Source organism: Protobothrops mucrosquamatus, unplaced genomic scaffold (genome assembly GCF_001527695.2).
Source record: "Protobothrops mucrosquamatus isolate PMUCROS unplaced genomic scaffold, P.Mucros_1.0 scaffold379, whole genome shotgun sequence".
Taxonomy (NCBI): Eukaryota; Metazoa; Chordata; class Lepidosauria; order Squamata; family Viperidae; genus Protobothrops; species Protobothrops mucrosquamatus.
In genome coordinates, this window is record NW_015386711.1 from 738925 (window position 1) to 752888 (window position 13964).

The 13964-nt window shown below is 51.8% G+C and overlaps 1 protein-coding gene across 1 annotated transcript; it reads right to left on the reverse strand.

The window, feature by feature from the left end:
• Window positions 1-9689: 9689 nt before the first annotated feature.
• On the reverse strand, window positions 9690-11698 carry LOC107287340 (avidin-like). Its single transcript, XM_015815844.1, has 4 exons — window positions 11603-11698; window positions 10875-11076; window positions 10452-10572; window positions 9690-9723 (listed from the first exon to the last, which is right to left on the reverse strand). The coding sequence occupies exons 1-4, from the start codon at window positions 11696-11698 to the stop codon at window positions 9690-9692; spliced, it is 453 nt and encodes a 150-aa protein (XP_015671330.1).
• Between the last annotated feature and the right edge of the window lie 2266 nt (window positions 11699-13964).

The window sequence follows — 13964 nt, forward strand, 5'->3', positions numbered from 1 at the left end:
CCTGCGTCATGGTGAGTTTCCTTGTCTCTAGCCCTCTGGCCAGCTCTCCCCTGCTCCCCTCCAGTGGGCCAAAAATGGGAGCTGCAAGGAGGGGGCACGTTTCAGCCATGCAAGCTGCGGTCTGATTGCCTTCAACCGCTCTCTGCTCAGGTGCTGCTTTTCTCCTTCTGCCTGGTCCTCCTGCCCAGCCTCTATCCTCTGGGTGGCCAGAAGCAACCGCTGGGGCAGCATGGAGGTGAGTCTCTGGGGCTGAGTTGGCCCCTGCAACCTCTAAGCCCAGTCAGGGTGGAGCCCCCCCTCCACACACACACAGACAGCCTTGTGCTTTCGGCAGCAGCTCCTGCAAAGACTGAGCAAACTCCTGGGGGCTACAGCCCCCCTCACCCATGGCCTTTGCCCTCCCGTGGCTGGAGATGGGCACTTGGGCTGCCCGGCCAGCTTCAGTTGGCGGAGAACGGAGGTTTGCCAGTTGGAGCAGTTTGGCGTATGGGTGACAAAAAGAGGATGCTTTGTTGACTTCCTCCACTGGACATAAAGAGGAAGGGTCTGATTTAAGCCAAGCAGCCTCAGAGAGTCGTTAGTCCTCGGCAGACATCTTTGCAGGATTTGTTTTTTCCATGGCCAAGGGCTGGATGGCCTCCCCAGAGGGACAGGAGTGGTTTGGGGTCACTTCCAATAACATCTTCCAAAGGGGGGCAGTGGAAAGGGGCAAACAGAGATGCCATCCTTCTAAAAAGCACAAAGTTGTTGGGCAGTTCATTTCAAGGTAGTAGTAGTAGTAGTAGGAAGAGGAGGAGGCAGGAAAAGAGGAAGCCACCAGGGACCCCGAGGAGGGCAACCCTGCTCCCCTGCAGTGCTGTAACTGCCCCCTTTTCTTCTTCCAGTGTTGTCCCGAAAGCTGCGGGAGTTCCCAAGCGAGGCTTCCCGGACGTTGGCAGGCGCCCCCCAGTCAGCAGAAGAGACGAAAACCCTTCCCTCTCCTGGGTCCCCCGGGCTGCTTTTGTCAGAGAAAGCTGTGTCCCCCGAAGGCTTTGCGGCTTCAGAGAGCCTCAACGGGTCTCGGGGGGGCCCACGGAGCGCCCCGGGGGCCGGGCCCCCCTCTGCCAGCAACAGCAGCTCCTCCTTGGACTCGCCTTCTCCTGCCTTGGAGGGGCTCCTCCTGGCCCCCAAGCACCCTCCTCCAGGGAAGGAGGGGGCACTCCCGCCCACCTCCGTCGACCAGCAGCCTGGCTGGGCAGATGGTACCACCAGTGTCATCCTCCAGCCCCATCGCACCGATGAAATGTGAGGTCTGAGGCTTTGGGGCGCTTTGCCAGCAGCATGAAGATGCCAAGATCCAGCAGGGGATAGTCTGGACAGGGCGGGGGGCGGGGGGGGGGAAAGCAGGAAAACCAGGGCTGCTGAGCAACAGGGGCTTTGCCCTGCCAGGGCTCCTCCAACCGGGACTTCCCTTCACCAACCATCCCCACGCGCAGAAGAAGGGCCACTGCGGGCCCCAGCAGGAAATGCTGCCCAGACTCTCTGCCCCCATCCTAGGCACCTGCCCTACTTCTCTGGGGGTTCCCCCACCCTAGCTAGCATGAGGCAAGGGCAGGGGTTGGCCGAACCCAGAGCGGGACCCTGGGCTGAAGAGGAAGGACCCTGGAAGGTTTGTTCGAGTCCTGCTTTGTGTCATATTCTTGTACAGTGCAACAATAAATGGCTCAGGATCAGAGCCCCTCCTCGCCGCACTCTCCGAAGTGGCCTGTGTCTTCCCCAGCTGCCCCCCGGGAGAGAAAGCCCAGCCCCTCGTTTCTCACTTGGTGGGCCGCCTCCAGGATCATTCGTCCCCAGCCTTTTCCCTAGGTGTCCCCATCGCCACTGGGAGTGTCCACAGACATAATAATAATAATAATAATAATAACAACAACAACAACAACAGTAGTAGTAGTAGTAGTAGTAGTAGTAGTAGTAGTAGTAGTAGTAATAATAATAATAATAATAATAATAAAGTTGGAAGGGACCTTGGAGGTCATCTGGTCCAACTCTCTGCTCAGGCAGGAAACCCTATACCATTTCAGACCAATGGCTGTCCAGTCTCTTTTTAAAAACTTCCAGTGTTGGAGCATTCACTGCTTCTGGAGGCAGGTTGTTCCACTGGTTAATTGTTCTAACTGCCAGGAAGTTTCTCCTTAGTTCTAGGTTGCTTCTCTCCTTGATTAGTTTCCATCCGTTGCTTCTTGTCCTGTCTTCAGGAGTCTTTGTCCCTCTCCCAGCATTGGGCCTTCCGTGCCACCTGGAGAGCATCAGGCACCTTCCTTGGGGCCAGTTGCGCAAGGCAGAACGCTCCCTTGCAGTCCTGGGCTGACGGGGTCTCGCCCAGGCTGCCCACCCAGCTGAGTTGTGCTCCAGGCTGTAGCCAGCAGGTCTTCCTCAGGTACTTTGGGTTTCCCTCACAGCGTGGGGGGGGGAGGCGCACACAAGAGGATTAAGTGGGTTTGTGAAAGACTTAACGGCTAGACCAGAGGTAGGCAACCTTGGCTCTTTTATGACTCATTGACTTCAATTCCCAGAATTCCTGAGCCAGCCATGCTGAGGGGAAAGGGAGAGGTTTCCAAGCTGAGCCAGGCTGGCTCAGGAATTCTGGGAGTTGAAGTCCACGAGTCATAAAAGAGCCAAGGTTGCCTACCCCTGGGCTAGACTAACACAGCACTAACCAGGTCAGTTTTCACACGGCTTGGCATGGTGAGCAAAAGCACCTTTGTATGATTTGGTTTTAGTTCCCTGTGGGAACTCAGAAAAAGGGTCCGACTTTGGTTACCGGTCCCTTCTCGACCTTCAGCTGCTGCAGATCCATAACATATGAAGGAGGCCTGGCAAAAGCAGCCCCACGTGTACCACTGGCAAGTGCCCCCATTCTGTGTGAATGGCTGGGCCTCCAAGGACAGAGCCATAGCTGAGGGGCTCCCCCAGGGATCTGTGCCACTGTTCTCAGACAAGTGGAGTGGGAGACTGCTTGTCGGGGTGCAGAAGGCACAACATGGACGGGTCTGGCCCTGCCCAGGAAGGCCGAATGAGAGAGCAGCCTGGGTGGGCACCTTGGAGAATGTCCTTCCACAGGGCAAAAGGCCAGGCAGGCATTCAGGATACGCATACAAGGTGCACGGTTCATGGCTTGGAACAATTGGGCCAGAGAACCTGGGATCGCCCATAAGTGTACGCGGGCGATGGGGTGGCTATGAGATGACATTGAGAAAGGCCAGCAGAGTTTTGAGGTGCCTTGGAACAAACCCCCTGTCAAAGTTGTGCTCATCCGGAGGAGGGAGAGGAGACTCACACCCTCCCTGCCTGCCTGAGTTGTGTAGGCTGGTGAAAAAGGGATGGTTCCTCAGATAACATGGTGCAAGGCCAATGAAGGGCTTTAAAAGTGATAACACCTTGATTTGGATCCGGAGGTAAACTGGCCCCCAATGCAGTCACTTAGCAGGGGTGTTATATGTGTGACCCTCAGGGCACCCAAAACTGCTTGTGCCAGTGCATTCTGTGCCAGTTGCAGCTTCTGGACATTTTTCAAGGATAGCCCCACTAGAGCCTATTTGCAGTAGTCTATATGGGGGAATGACCAGGACATGAGTAGCTGAAAGAAGGGACTCTCAAACTAGGGTGTGATTGATACACATCGTGAAATTGAGCAAGGGCTCTCACAGCCATCAGATCCTTGGCCAGGCAGAGCACTGCCCCCCACCCCAGATTATGCATCAGGTCTGTCTCAGGCAGGGCAACCTGGCCCAGGACCAAAGAGGGCAGATACACAACAGACGACTCCTGCTCACAGCCACTTCAGCTGAAGCCTACTGTGCCCCATCCAACCCCCCCCCCCGCCGCCTCCAAACACAGCAAGGGAGCATCCACAGCAGCACGTACTTTCCCTGGGATGGAGGTGTCTGCCTGGGTGCTACCCACCTGCTCACGGTAGCTCATCCCATGTGGATGGATGGTCTCATCCAGCAGCAGAGAGAGAAAACCAAGCCCTGCGACACCCCTCAAGGTAGGCTGCATGGTGGGACCTCTCATTACCTACTGTATCAACTCCGATTGGGACCAGCTTCAAGGTGATGGATGCCCTACCTCCAGAATAGAATAGAATAAGAATAGAATAATAATTAATTATTAGAATTATCAGAATTAGAATACAATACAATACAATGATGGAATAGAATACAATACAATACAATCTATATAAATAAAAATGTAAATGTTCGTTTGTTCAAAATCTTAAATCTCCGAAAGTTCTTCACTGATTGCTTTGAAATGTTGACACAACGTTGCATTTGGATATGCGCGTGTTTTTATATACCTACTATTATTAGATGTCACACCTGTGACAGGTAACATATTACAAACGTGCGCTTTCTCTTTTCTTTCTTTTCCATTTAACCAGACTGAGCCACAGCAACGCGTGGCCGGGTACAGCTAGTATAGAATAGAATATAGAATAGAATAGCATATAGAATAGAATTAGAATTAGAATTATTAGAATTATTAAAATTATTAAAATTATTAAAATTATTAAAATTATTAGAATTAGAATACAATACAATACAATGATGGAATACAATACAATACAATACAATATAGAATAGAATATAGAATAGAATAGAATATAGAATAGAATTCTTTATTGGCCAAGTGTGGTTGGACACACAAGGAATTTGTCTCCAGTGCATAAACCCTAAAAGGGGCTCAGTCCATTTCATCCTCGGTCTTCAAGTTGCAGCACAATCTCCTCTCCTGGATGACAATTTTCCAGAAGGGTCCAGTGACGCTTCTAAAGGAGAGAGTGCGCCAAATGGTGCCAAGAACAGCCTCTCGTCACTAGGACCCACCAGATGTCACTTCCCGGGTAGCCTTGACCAGTCAGAAGGGGCGCTGGTCTAGTTCGCAGGAGCTTCTGCTTAAAACAGGATCAAACTGTTCCCAGATAACAGGATAAAACTGCTCCCCGGGCAACTCCAACACATCTGCACCTTGCTTGGTACCCAACTGAGAAGGGATCCGAGCAATTTTATCTGGCAGCACACACTGGAAATTCCTCAGCAGGGCCCTGAAGGTAGACCTCTGGCCAGCCCTCCCCAGGAAGGTCTGGGTCATCTCTGCAGATGCAATAAGAGCAGAGAAATATTGACGCTTCGCTGCTCTCTCTGTCACGAGGTAAACCTTAATACCAGCTCATGATCAACCGGATTCACCCCTCCCCAAACTGTCAGTCCGTGGAATATCTTCACTCAGCTTCACTTACTTCCCCCAGCCTCCCCCCAAGTTAAATCAAGTGCATACAGCACATGGTTACATCCTTTGGAGAGCAGATGTGTTCTTCACCTGGGCTTCCTTGAACCTGGCACCTGTTAACTTAAAGCACTATGTTGCAACACTCAAAACAAATCTGATTATGTGGAGCTATAAATACAGGTAACCAGACATTCATTCAAACAGGATTAGGTTTATCCATCTATCTAGGATATTCAGAATAAATACGGGACTAAAAAGTTCCATTTAGCCTATGAGTAAATTTTAGAGTATTATTAGTATTAATAGTTTATTATAGTGAAATTTTTATTAGTTTTAATTATACTATTACTTTTAGTATTAGTATTGTTTAACAATATGGATATTCTATTGTTTAATAATTAGGATACTAATTTGTTTATGTTTTAATTATTATTATTATATTTATGTTAAAGGGGAGTTAAAGCGCATTATGGACTTGGTTATTTATATAGTTGGTTAATGTTAGTTAGATTATGATTATTATATTTGTAACCCTGTATTCANGGGGGAGGGGGCAGCAAGTGGCTGAAATGGGCAGGTCAGCTGAATGGGCAAGCCAGCGCCAACCTGCCTGCCCTTCCCCCAATTGGCAAGGTCAGGGCATGTTTTTTGTTTCCTGGTGGTTAATAACTCCACAGGAAGCTGGCAAACCGAGTCCTTAGAAAGCCATTTTTTCTGTGTCAAAGACTTAATCCTACAGCACTGCTTATAAATCCACCAGAGTAGTCAGGGAAATTGAGAAAAAGAAAAAAAGAGAGAAGGGAAAAAACGTCACTCAGTTCACAAAAAAAGTTAAATAAAGCTAAGTCTGAGCTCCTGATAAAAACAGTCTTGTGTTAAAAAAAAGTCTTTTGCTCACAAAAAGTTAAATAAGTGTAAACCTATAGATAGCTTAGCAGCCTTCTGATAAAAAAAAAGTAGTCTTTTGCTCACAAAAAATGTTAAGTAAAACTGAACTCCCTTAGTTTAGCACAGTGTTTCTCAACCTTGACAATTTTAAGGCATGTGGACTTCAACTCCCAGAATTCCACAGCCAGCATTGCTGGCTGTGGAATTCTGGGAGTTGAAGTCCACATGCCTTAAAATTGTCAAGGTTGAGAAACACTAGTATTTTGCTCCCTCTCGTGTTTGGTGTTGAAATAACCCCCAGGAATAACGAAGCAAGGCAAATCATGTGATCGTTTCAATCAATCGTATCACGCCTCTGTCTAAAAGCCTCTTAACAGTTTGTAAGACAGAGAAATAAACAAAAAACCATAAAAGGGAAAAGAAGAGGAAAACCATTCACAAAGAAGGAAATCATTTAATTCACAAGAAAGATTTGAAGCCAACAAAAAAGGAGAGTCTCCTTTCTCCTCCACCTGCAGCCACTGTGGGAGGAAAAGTTGCAGAAGCCTGTGAGCCACGCTGCCATTCATCAATCTTCCTCCTCCTCCTCCTCCTCCTCCTCCTCCCTCCTTAGATAAAATAGCAGGGCATCCTTTGGCATCTCACCAGAGCTTAATGGTTTACCGGCTGTTGAAGGAAAAGTCTTCATCATAGTTCAGTCCAAGCTGGGAATAAACAACATGGCGACTGCTTTAGAAAGAAGGTTGCAGTTTATTGAAGAGGAGAGCCAGACAGAAAGATGGCTCTGGAAGAAAAGAGAATGAGCATATGTAGGGAGTGGATTTTTATACCTTCTTGAGCCTTTTGTTTGGAGTTGTTCCTGTGGCATGAACTTTGACCTGAGTCTGAGTGTGCCTTTCTGGTATTCTGATGGTGGTGGGTTAATCCTATTATGTCCCAAGGGTCATATTCTGCTTCCCTGGGGCTGTGGCTGATGACTCTTAGATTTTTGGTGTGATGGATTGTTGATTCTAGGGATCTTTCTTCCTAATCCCAGTTTCCTGACTCCAGTCTTTCTGACAAGATTATCACATCTGCAATTCTACAGACTTGGTTTCTGTTTGGGACAGAGAGACTTGGAGGGGTGTTGGTTTCTGCCTTTAAAATCCTTTAGGGAAATATATTCTGCCTTTTAAATATTTCCAAGAATATTTCTTTCTCTGGAGGGGGTTGATTTCCCACACGGCAGAACTCAGTGGCTGATCAGTTGCACCACCGGGAGCGAAAGACACCCCCACAGGAAGAAGCAACGAGCCACGAGCAGGTGGGCCAACCCCCACCATTGCCCTCGGGAGCTCTGCAGGACGTGTCCGCTCCCGGTCGTTGTCTTTGTGCCGAGTATTACAATTGTGCATGAACAGAGTGTGTGCGTGCGTGCGTGTGTGACTCTGAAATTCAGCACAAATCACCGACAAGCATGACCGATGCAATCTCTGTCCTGTTGTATGTCATGCTGCCTTTGTTTTGCTTGTCAAAGGGAGATTTAATGTGGAAATAGGGATGAATTTCCTGGTAGAGTGATCAATCAATGGAACAGCTTGCCTCCTGGAGTTGTGGATGCTCCATTGCTGGAGAACTTCATAGATAAGAGTGGACAACCATTCAGTCCAGGATGACCCAATGTGCATCATGGGTGACCAATTGTGATGATTCCTCCCCTCCCCCCTCAAGCTTCCCCTGATATCTCTCCAGATGTCAGCTCTGAGGTGTCAAGGTAATTATGATTTAGTAGCTGACCGGCAGAAGTGATATATAGAGAATGAGTCAGCAGAGTATTTGGGGGTAGCATCCCTTTAAGACAGAGGTCCCCAACCTTGGCAACTTTAAGACTTGTGGACTTCAACTCCCAGAATTCCTCAGCCAGCTTGGCTGGCTGAGGAATTCTGCGAGTTGAAGTCTACAAGTCTTAAAAGTTGCCAAGATTGGAGACCCCTACTTTAAGGGACTATGTCTGAGAAGAACAGCAGTTGGAACCTGTTTGCTCACTTCAACCGTTTGAATATAATTGATTATCTTGTATTCTGTACGCTCCCTGAATATTGTTGTTGCATATTGCATATCAAACCACAGTTCTTTTAACAAACCACTGTCAGACATTTATGCTCCTGCGTTATCACAAGAAGAAAATAAGAAAAAGGCTGCGATAATTTATATTTTAAACAACAGGAGGAGGATGAACCAGTCCCAGGCACATCTGGAGGGGAGTTGGTCAATGTCTCCAAGCAACAGTTTGAGAGGATTGGCTGAAGCGCAGCTGCAGAAGGACAGCCCTGAGGCTTCAGGTGGGGAAAGTTCACAGTGATGAGGAAGAGGAAATGCCTTCTGGACCTGATCCAAGAACACATAGGGCAGACAAAAGGCAGGAGCAGAGAAGGTCAGCCAGATTACTTGTGAGGAGAAAGCTTCACCCTTCTTGATGACTTTCACCAGAAGCTGGCTATTTAGTACAGAGGGGTGGAGGCGATGCTGGGAACAATGTGTTCCCAACCTGGCTGTTTCCTGGTCATTGTGATACCTGTCTTGCTTTGGATTGACACCATGCCTTGACTTTGGATCGTGCTGTGTGAACGCTGGACTTTTCTTGCCTAATGAATTCTCTTGTGTTGTGGATTTATCTTATCTGGGAAACTTTCAAGTGCCTTGTGGACATATTCCTCCCCCTCTGTTGAGAGACGGCTGTTCAGTTTTGACATAGATGGCCTCTTTGACCCCCCCACCTTTCAAACCAGTGGTGCTCTGTCCAAAATGTCTCTCAACAGCGGGGGAGAGATATGACATCTATCTTCAGTCTACCACACAGTCCTTTCAACAGTTCCAAGGCTCCACACTCATTTGCACTATTCAGGTGACCCTGATGACACAGATAAACCACCAGGTGGCCTCAGTGACACTCAAAAAGAATGCAAATGACCAGCTGTCTGCAAGGAGTATAAATCCTTCCATTCCCCTCCATCCACTCAGAGCTGGAAAAGCATCTTGGGTGAGAAGTAAAACATCTTCAAAGGAAAAACAAGAAGGTCCAGTTGCCTTGTGAAGAAGCATCTTTGGGACAACTATGACTTGGATGACTGAGAATCTCCATAGACACTTAAAGACAAGAAGTGGCCAAATCAGGAGACCAGAGAATTACCTCCCTTACACCCCCATTTCCTGAGGGCTCCTCAAATCAAGCCTGTCTGCCTGCAGAGAACACTTCCCCCCCCAGGGAGAAGCCAAGACAAAATAAGGAGGAAAGTACCAGAAAAGGCCTTGAACCTCAGAGTTAGCTTTGAGCACCACCCCCCACCCCCCCGTCCAGGTGGAGGTCCTACCCAGCCTCTCCTGGAAACCTGCAGACTGGCACCCAGGGAGCTTCTGAAAGACCAGGGAGGCCGATGCTACTCATGCAAACATTTTATTGGAGAAGAGGGTCTCATGGGTGAAGTAGGAAGGGTCACCCCCCCATTTCCCCCCCCCCAGGCAGAAACCAGGGAAGCCTTGCTCTCTTCACCCTCTCATTTGATGCGGTAGAAGGTGTCCGTGCCAACCCTACAATGAAACAGGAAGGACAGAAATGTCAAAATTCACGGTGGCATGATTGGTGTCCCTTCCCCATGCTGAGCATCCAATTCCCTCCTCCCACCGACTCACGTGAGAATGAAAAGGGGGGGGCAAAGGAAATGGACGCTGCTGGTTCTCAGACAGGGCCGGCTAGGTCCCCAGCCACGCATTGCAGGCCATGTCTGATGAGGGGAAGGACACTGACCCAAAGCAGGCTGGGCGAATTCTCCTCGGCCTTTGGGGGCCTCCCTTGAAGCAGCTCCATCCAGGTGTCCAAGAAGGTGGCCTCTTTGGTGGGGAGCAGAAGAGCTGCAGGCCTTGCGCTCCAGGAAGGCACCCAGGTGGCCTCTTTGGCCCATACAAATATGGGGGTTGTGCTGGGCTATTGCTCTCCAATTTGAGTAGAGCAATTAATGCCAAATCTGAGTGTTGCCAGCTGTGGGCAACCCAGACTGTGTTGCCACCCAAACCACAATTGTCAGCGAGAAGGACCTGGGGAAGCTCCTCAAAAGCTTTGCTGTGTTTCTTTGTGGGGGAAGTGGCAGAAACAGAGTCTCCAACCCCTCCCACAGGAGCTGCTCAGCCCTGGGTGCAGAAACCATTGGGGCATCCTTTCAAGAGCCACTTTGGGAGTGGGGAGGGAAGAGAGAGAAAAAGAGGTGCGCAGGCCCCTTCCAGTTGGGGGGCACAGCAGTTCAGCCCCTGCATTTCCTTACCTGGTTGCCTTCCAATCCTCTGCCGCGGATCCCACCTTTCCACGCAGCAGCCAGGTTGTCTTCAGCTGCTCCTCTCCGTTCTCATCTAGGAAACACTGGCCCACAAAGACGGCGGTGGAGGCTGAGGGAGGAATCAGCCAGAGACTCACTGGCAGGTAATGGTGTTATAGCACTTGGGAGGGGGGAGTATGTTCCATCCACCAAACTCCCAATGGTCTATTCCAGGCTAGTGGTCCCTGGAGGGTCAAGGAATATTATGGACTCCAAAGTCTTTGGGCAGCTCTGGCTAAGGCTGGTGGTGGGGAGGGGAACATTCAGTGAAAGAACCTGCAAGAAGCAGATCTAAGGAAGGGGAGATCCACTAGATTCCCTCACCCCCCCCCCATTCTATTTGCTTCCATCCCAAATAGTGAGTGGCTCTACCAGAGAAGCTCCATTTGACAAGGAAGCCAAAGGTGGGTTGAGGCTCCAGGTGCTGGATGCCCTGCAGAGATGAGGGCCGGATGGTGGTGTCGGTGGCAGCCACAGCCGTCAAGTAAGAGCCGCTGAACACCCCAGCATTATTGCTGGGGGAGATGACTATCTTGGAGCCCTTCTCATTCACCCATCTGCCAGTCAGGGAGCACTAAAGGAGAGCGGGAGAGGGGAGGAAAGCGAGTCAGGGCGCTAGCCAAGCCCAGCTGTCCAACAGGTAGAGACTCTGGCTCCATTTTCTCCGGGGGATCTGAAAACACCCGCTGCTCCCACGTGCCCGACCCCCAAGGCTGCCCACGCCGGGTGGGGCTGGCAAAAGCGGCCCATCCCAAAGTCCGTCGGTCGAGGCGCCTGCCAGACCGCGTCCGGGACGACACCCGCCTGCAGATCGCTCTGCCATCTGCGCAGCGAGCGAGAGCACCAGCCCCGGCGGCAGGCTGCCGAAGTCGCGGCCGAGCACGGAGGAGGAAACGCTGGGCGTCCGTCCGTCGGGGACCCAGGGCCTCTGGCGCTCAGCGCGACGGCACCGGGTGCGGTCAACCCCGAGGAAGCGGCACCCTCTGCGCAGCCCGCCGGCTCCCACCAGCTGCTCCTGCCGCCCACCCGAGCAGAGGCTGGTGGCGGGGGGATTTTCCCGGGGGAGGCTGGGACCCTCCGTCCGCCACCCAGCATCTGACCTTGGCGGCTGGCTCCGAGTTTGGGGGTTCGGCAAAGGTTCCGGAGCAGCCGAGCAGGAAAGCGAGGAGCCCCAGAGCTGCCAGGCCAATCGCCATGGTGGTGTCCAGGAATCTAGACGTGCCAGCCCCAGGCGGGACGCCCCTTATAAAGCCCCGCTCGCACCGGCTCCCCCCACCCCGAGTTGCCGCCTCCTCCCACCCCCACCCCCACCCCCCGCGGCTGGGAGGGGCAGGATGCCCACCCGAGGGGTGGGACGCTTCTGCGAAATCGCTGGCCTTCTGCGGGCGCTGAGCAGCACTTCGGCAGCAAGGGGGGGGCGGGGCGGGGGCGGGGGGCAGACCCCGAAGGCCATCCTGGGGGTCTCCAGGCTTTTCTTGGTTTGCTGCCGGAACATAATTCTCAGTTTCTGGAGAAAACTGGCGAAGGATCAGTTTCCCTTCGCTGCTTCGCTCAGCGATTTCGCTCCACGTTAAGCCAGCACCCCCCCCCCCCCAAAAAAACCCTTCCTGCCCGCACATCGTTGCCCGAGTGACTCCTTGGCCTGCCTGGTGGGGTCCGAAGGGAAGCAAGTCTGCCCCAAACCTACTGCAGTCCACCTGGGGAGGAGGAGGGTCGGGGGGGGGAGCCTTGCCATTTCTCCAAAAAGGTCCCGAACTCGTAATAAGAATGGGGGGGGTTGCCTTGGCCGTTTCCTGGAGCCCCCCCTGAAGTTTCGCTCGCTCCGCCGGCCGCCCAGCCCCCGAAGGCAGAGAGGAGCGGCGGGACCCCCACACCCCGCGCTCGCTACTTCGCTAGTTCGCTCGCTCGCTCTGCGGGAACGACGGCGCCCAGATGAGGAGATGAGCGCCATTCAGAGATCCCGAGCAGCGATTGATCTCCGGGAGAAGCTGATCCGCGCAACCGGCCGCCGCGGGGACCCTCTGGGCGCAAAAGGGCCACGCAGCCTCATGAGGACCCTACCGTGCCCGTCGTGGCCCAACCCTGGCTCTCCTGAAGCGACCCAATAGCACGGGGGGGCGAGGGGAGGGGACGCGGCAGAAGTTACTTTACACGCAGACAAGCCACAAGGCAGCGCTTGCAGTGAAGCCCCCCTCCCAGGGGGGGCTCGGAGGCTTTGCTGAGCGGCCCTTGGGAAGGCTCGGACACCTTTGGCCCGGTTTTTCCCCTTCCAGGCCTCGGGTTCATTTTTCACCCAAGGGGGGAGCCAAAGGCGGATTGCAATGTTTTAAATAAGCCTATCTGTGTGACCTTCTTCTTCTTCTTATCATCATCACCATCATCCCTTCCTACTAGGTCAGCATGAAGACAAACCATCCTTGAGATGTTCGGGTCAGCGAAGAAAAATATTTTGGCTTTTTGGGCCACGAGTTCCAAGCTGAGACGCCTCCCTGTCGCCACTGGGCGGTGGGGGGGGGGGGTGAGGCGCTTCTGCTTGCAGGTGAAGGTTGTATTGTACAAGGGCATTTTAAGCAGCTCCTATGCTTTTTGGTAGGTTGTGTGTGTGTGTGTGTGCGTGTGTGTGCGCGTGCGCGTGTGCTCGTTCGTTCGTTCATGACCCAACTAGGTAATTTCATCAGTGCCAGTAAGAAGTGGGGTTTCCTCTCACTTTAATATTGTTGTGCAGGGATCCTCAAACTTGGCAACTTTAAGACTTGTGGGCTTTAAGCTTTGCTGGTGAGGAATTCTAGGAGTTGGAGTCCATGACTCATAAAAGGGCCAAGTTTGAAGACCCCTGTTGTAGTGTCTTGCCCTGTGGGTGTTGGTTGGGGCTGGTTTTAAAGGTTCTTTGGAAATGCCTGCAAGAAAATAACCAATACGCTCAGAGAGCAACAACCAAAAGTGGCAGTGAGAATTGTGCTGCACATTGCTGGGGGAGGGGGGAGGCTTCCTTTATTTATTCAGTACTTTTAATGTCACGGAAAACAAGATTTTCTCGGTAGTGTTTATGCAGTCTGGCAATCGTATTGAGCCACAGGTGCCTTGACTGCAATTCAAGCAAGGGCTAAGATGTCCGAGAAGGCCCCTCCTGGGAGTCTGGGGGAAGTGGCCACACAGCCCCCAGGAGGAGCCTGCAGTACCTGTGGTGACCCTGCTCTGCCTCCCCTAAAGCCACCAAGTCATCTTGGGGATGCAACAGAAGTTCCTTTGCAAGCAGACAAACAATGCAGTATGTATTGGGCCCCCTCCCCCCTTTCTCCCCCCACCAAAAAGACCCCAGGCGGTGGCCTTCCCTTCCCCTTCTAAAGCACACAAGTGACATGGCCCCCAATCCCCCTCCCCTTAGCTCCAAGCAGTCCTCGGAAGCACTTTGCCGGGCGGGGATGGTGGTGGTGTCTGGCTGATGTTCACAGCACTTCTGCC

What these genes read in the sequence shown, in the direction of transcription:
- LOC107287340 (XM_015815844.1), bottom strand. Translation starts at nt 11,698, where the DNA reads ATGGCGATTGGCCTGGCAGCTCTGGGGCTCCTCGCTTTCCTGCTCGGC. An exon ending in TGTCAAATGGAGCTTCTCTG is followed by an intron (nt 10,573 to 10,874) that starts GTAGAGCCACTC and finishes TTCCTCCCTCAG; the next exon opens with CCTCCACCGCCGTCTTTGTG. An exon ending in GAGGATTGGAAGGCAACCAG is followed by an intron (nt 9,724 to 10,451) that starts GTAAGGAAATGC and finishes GTTTCATTGTAG; the next exon opens with GGTTGGCACGGACACCTTCT.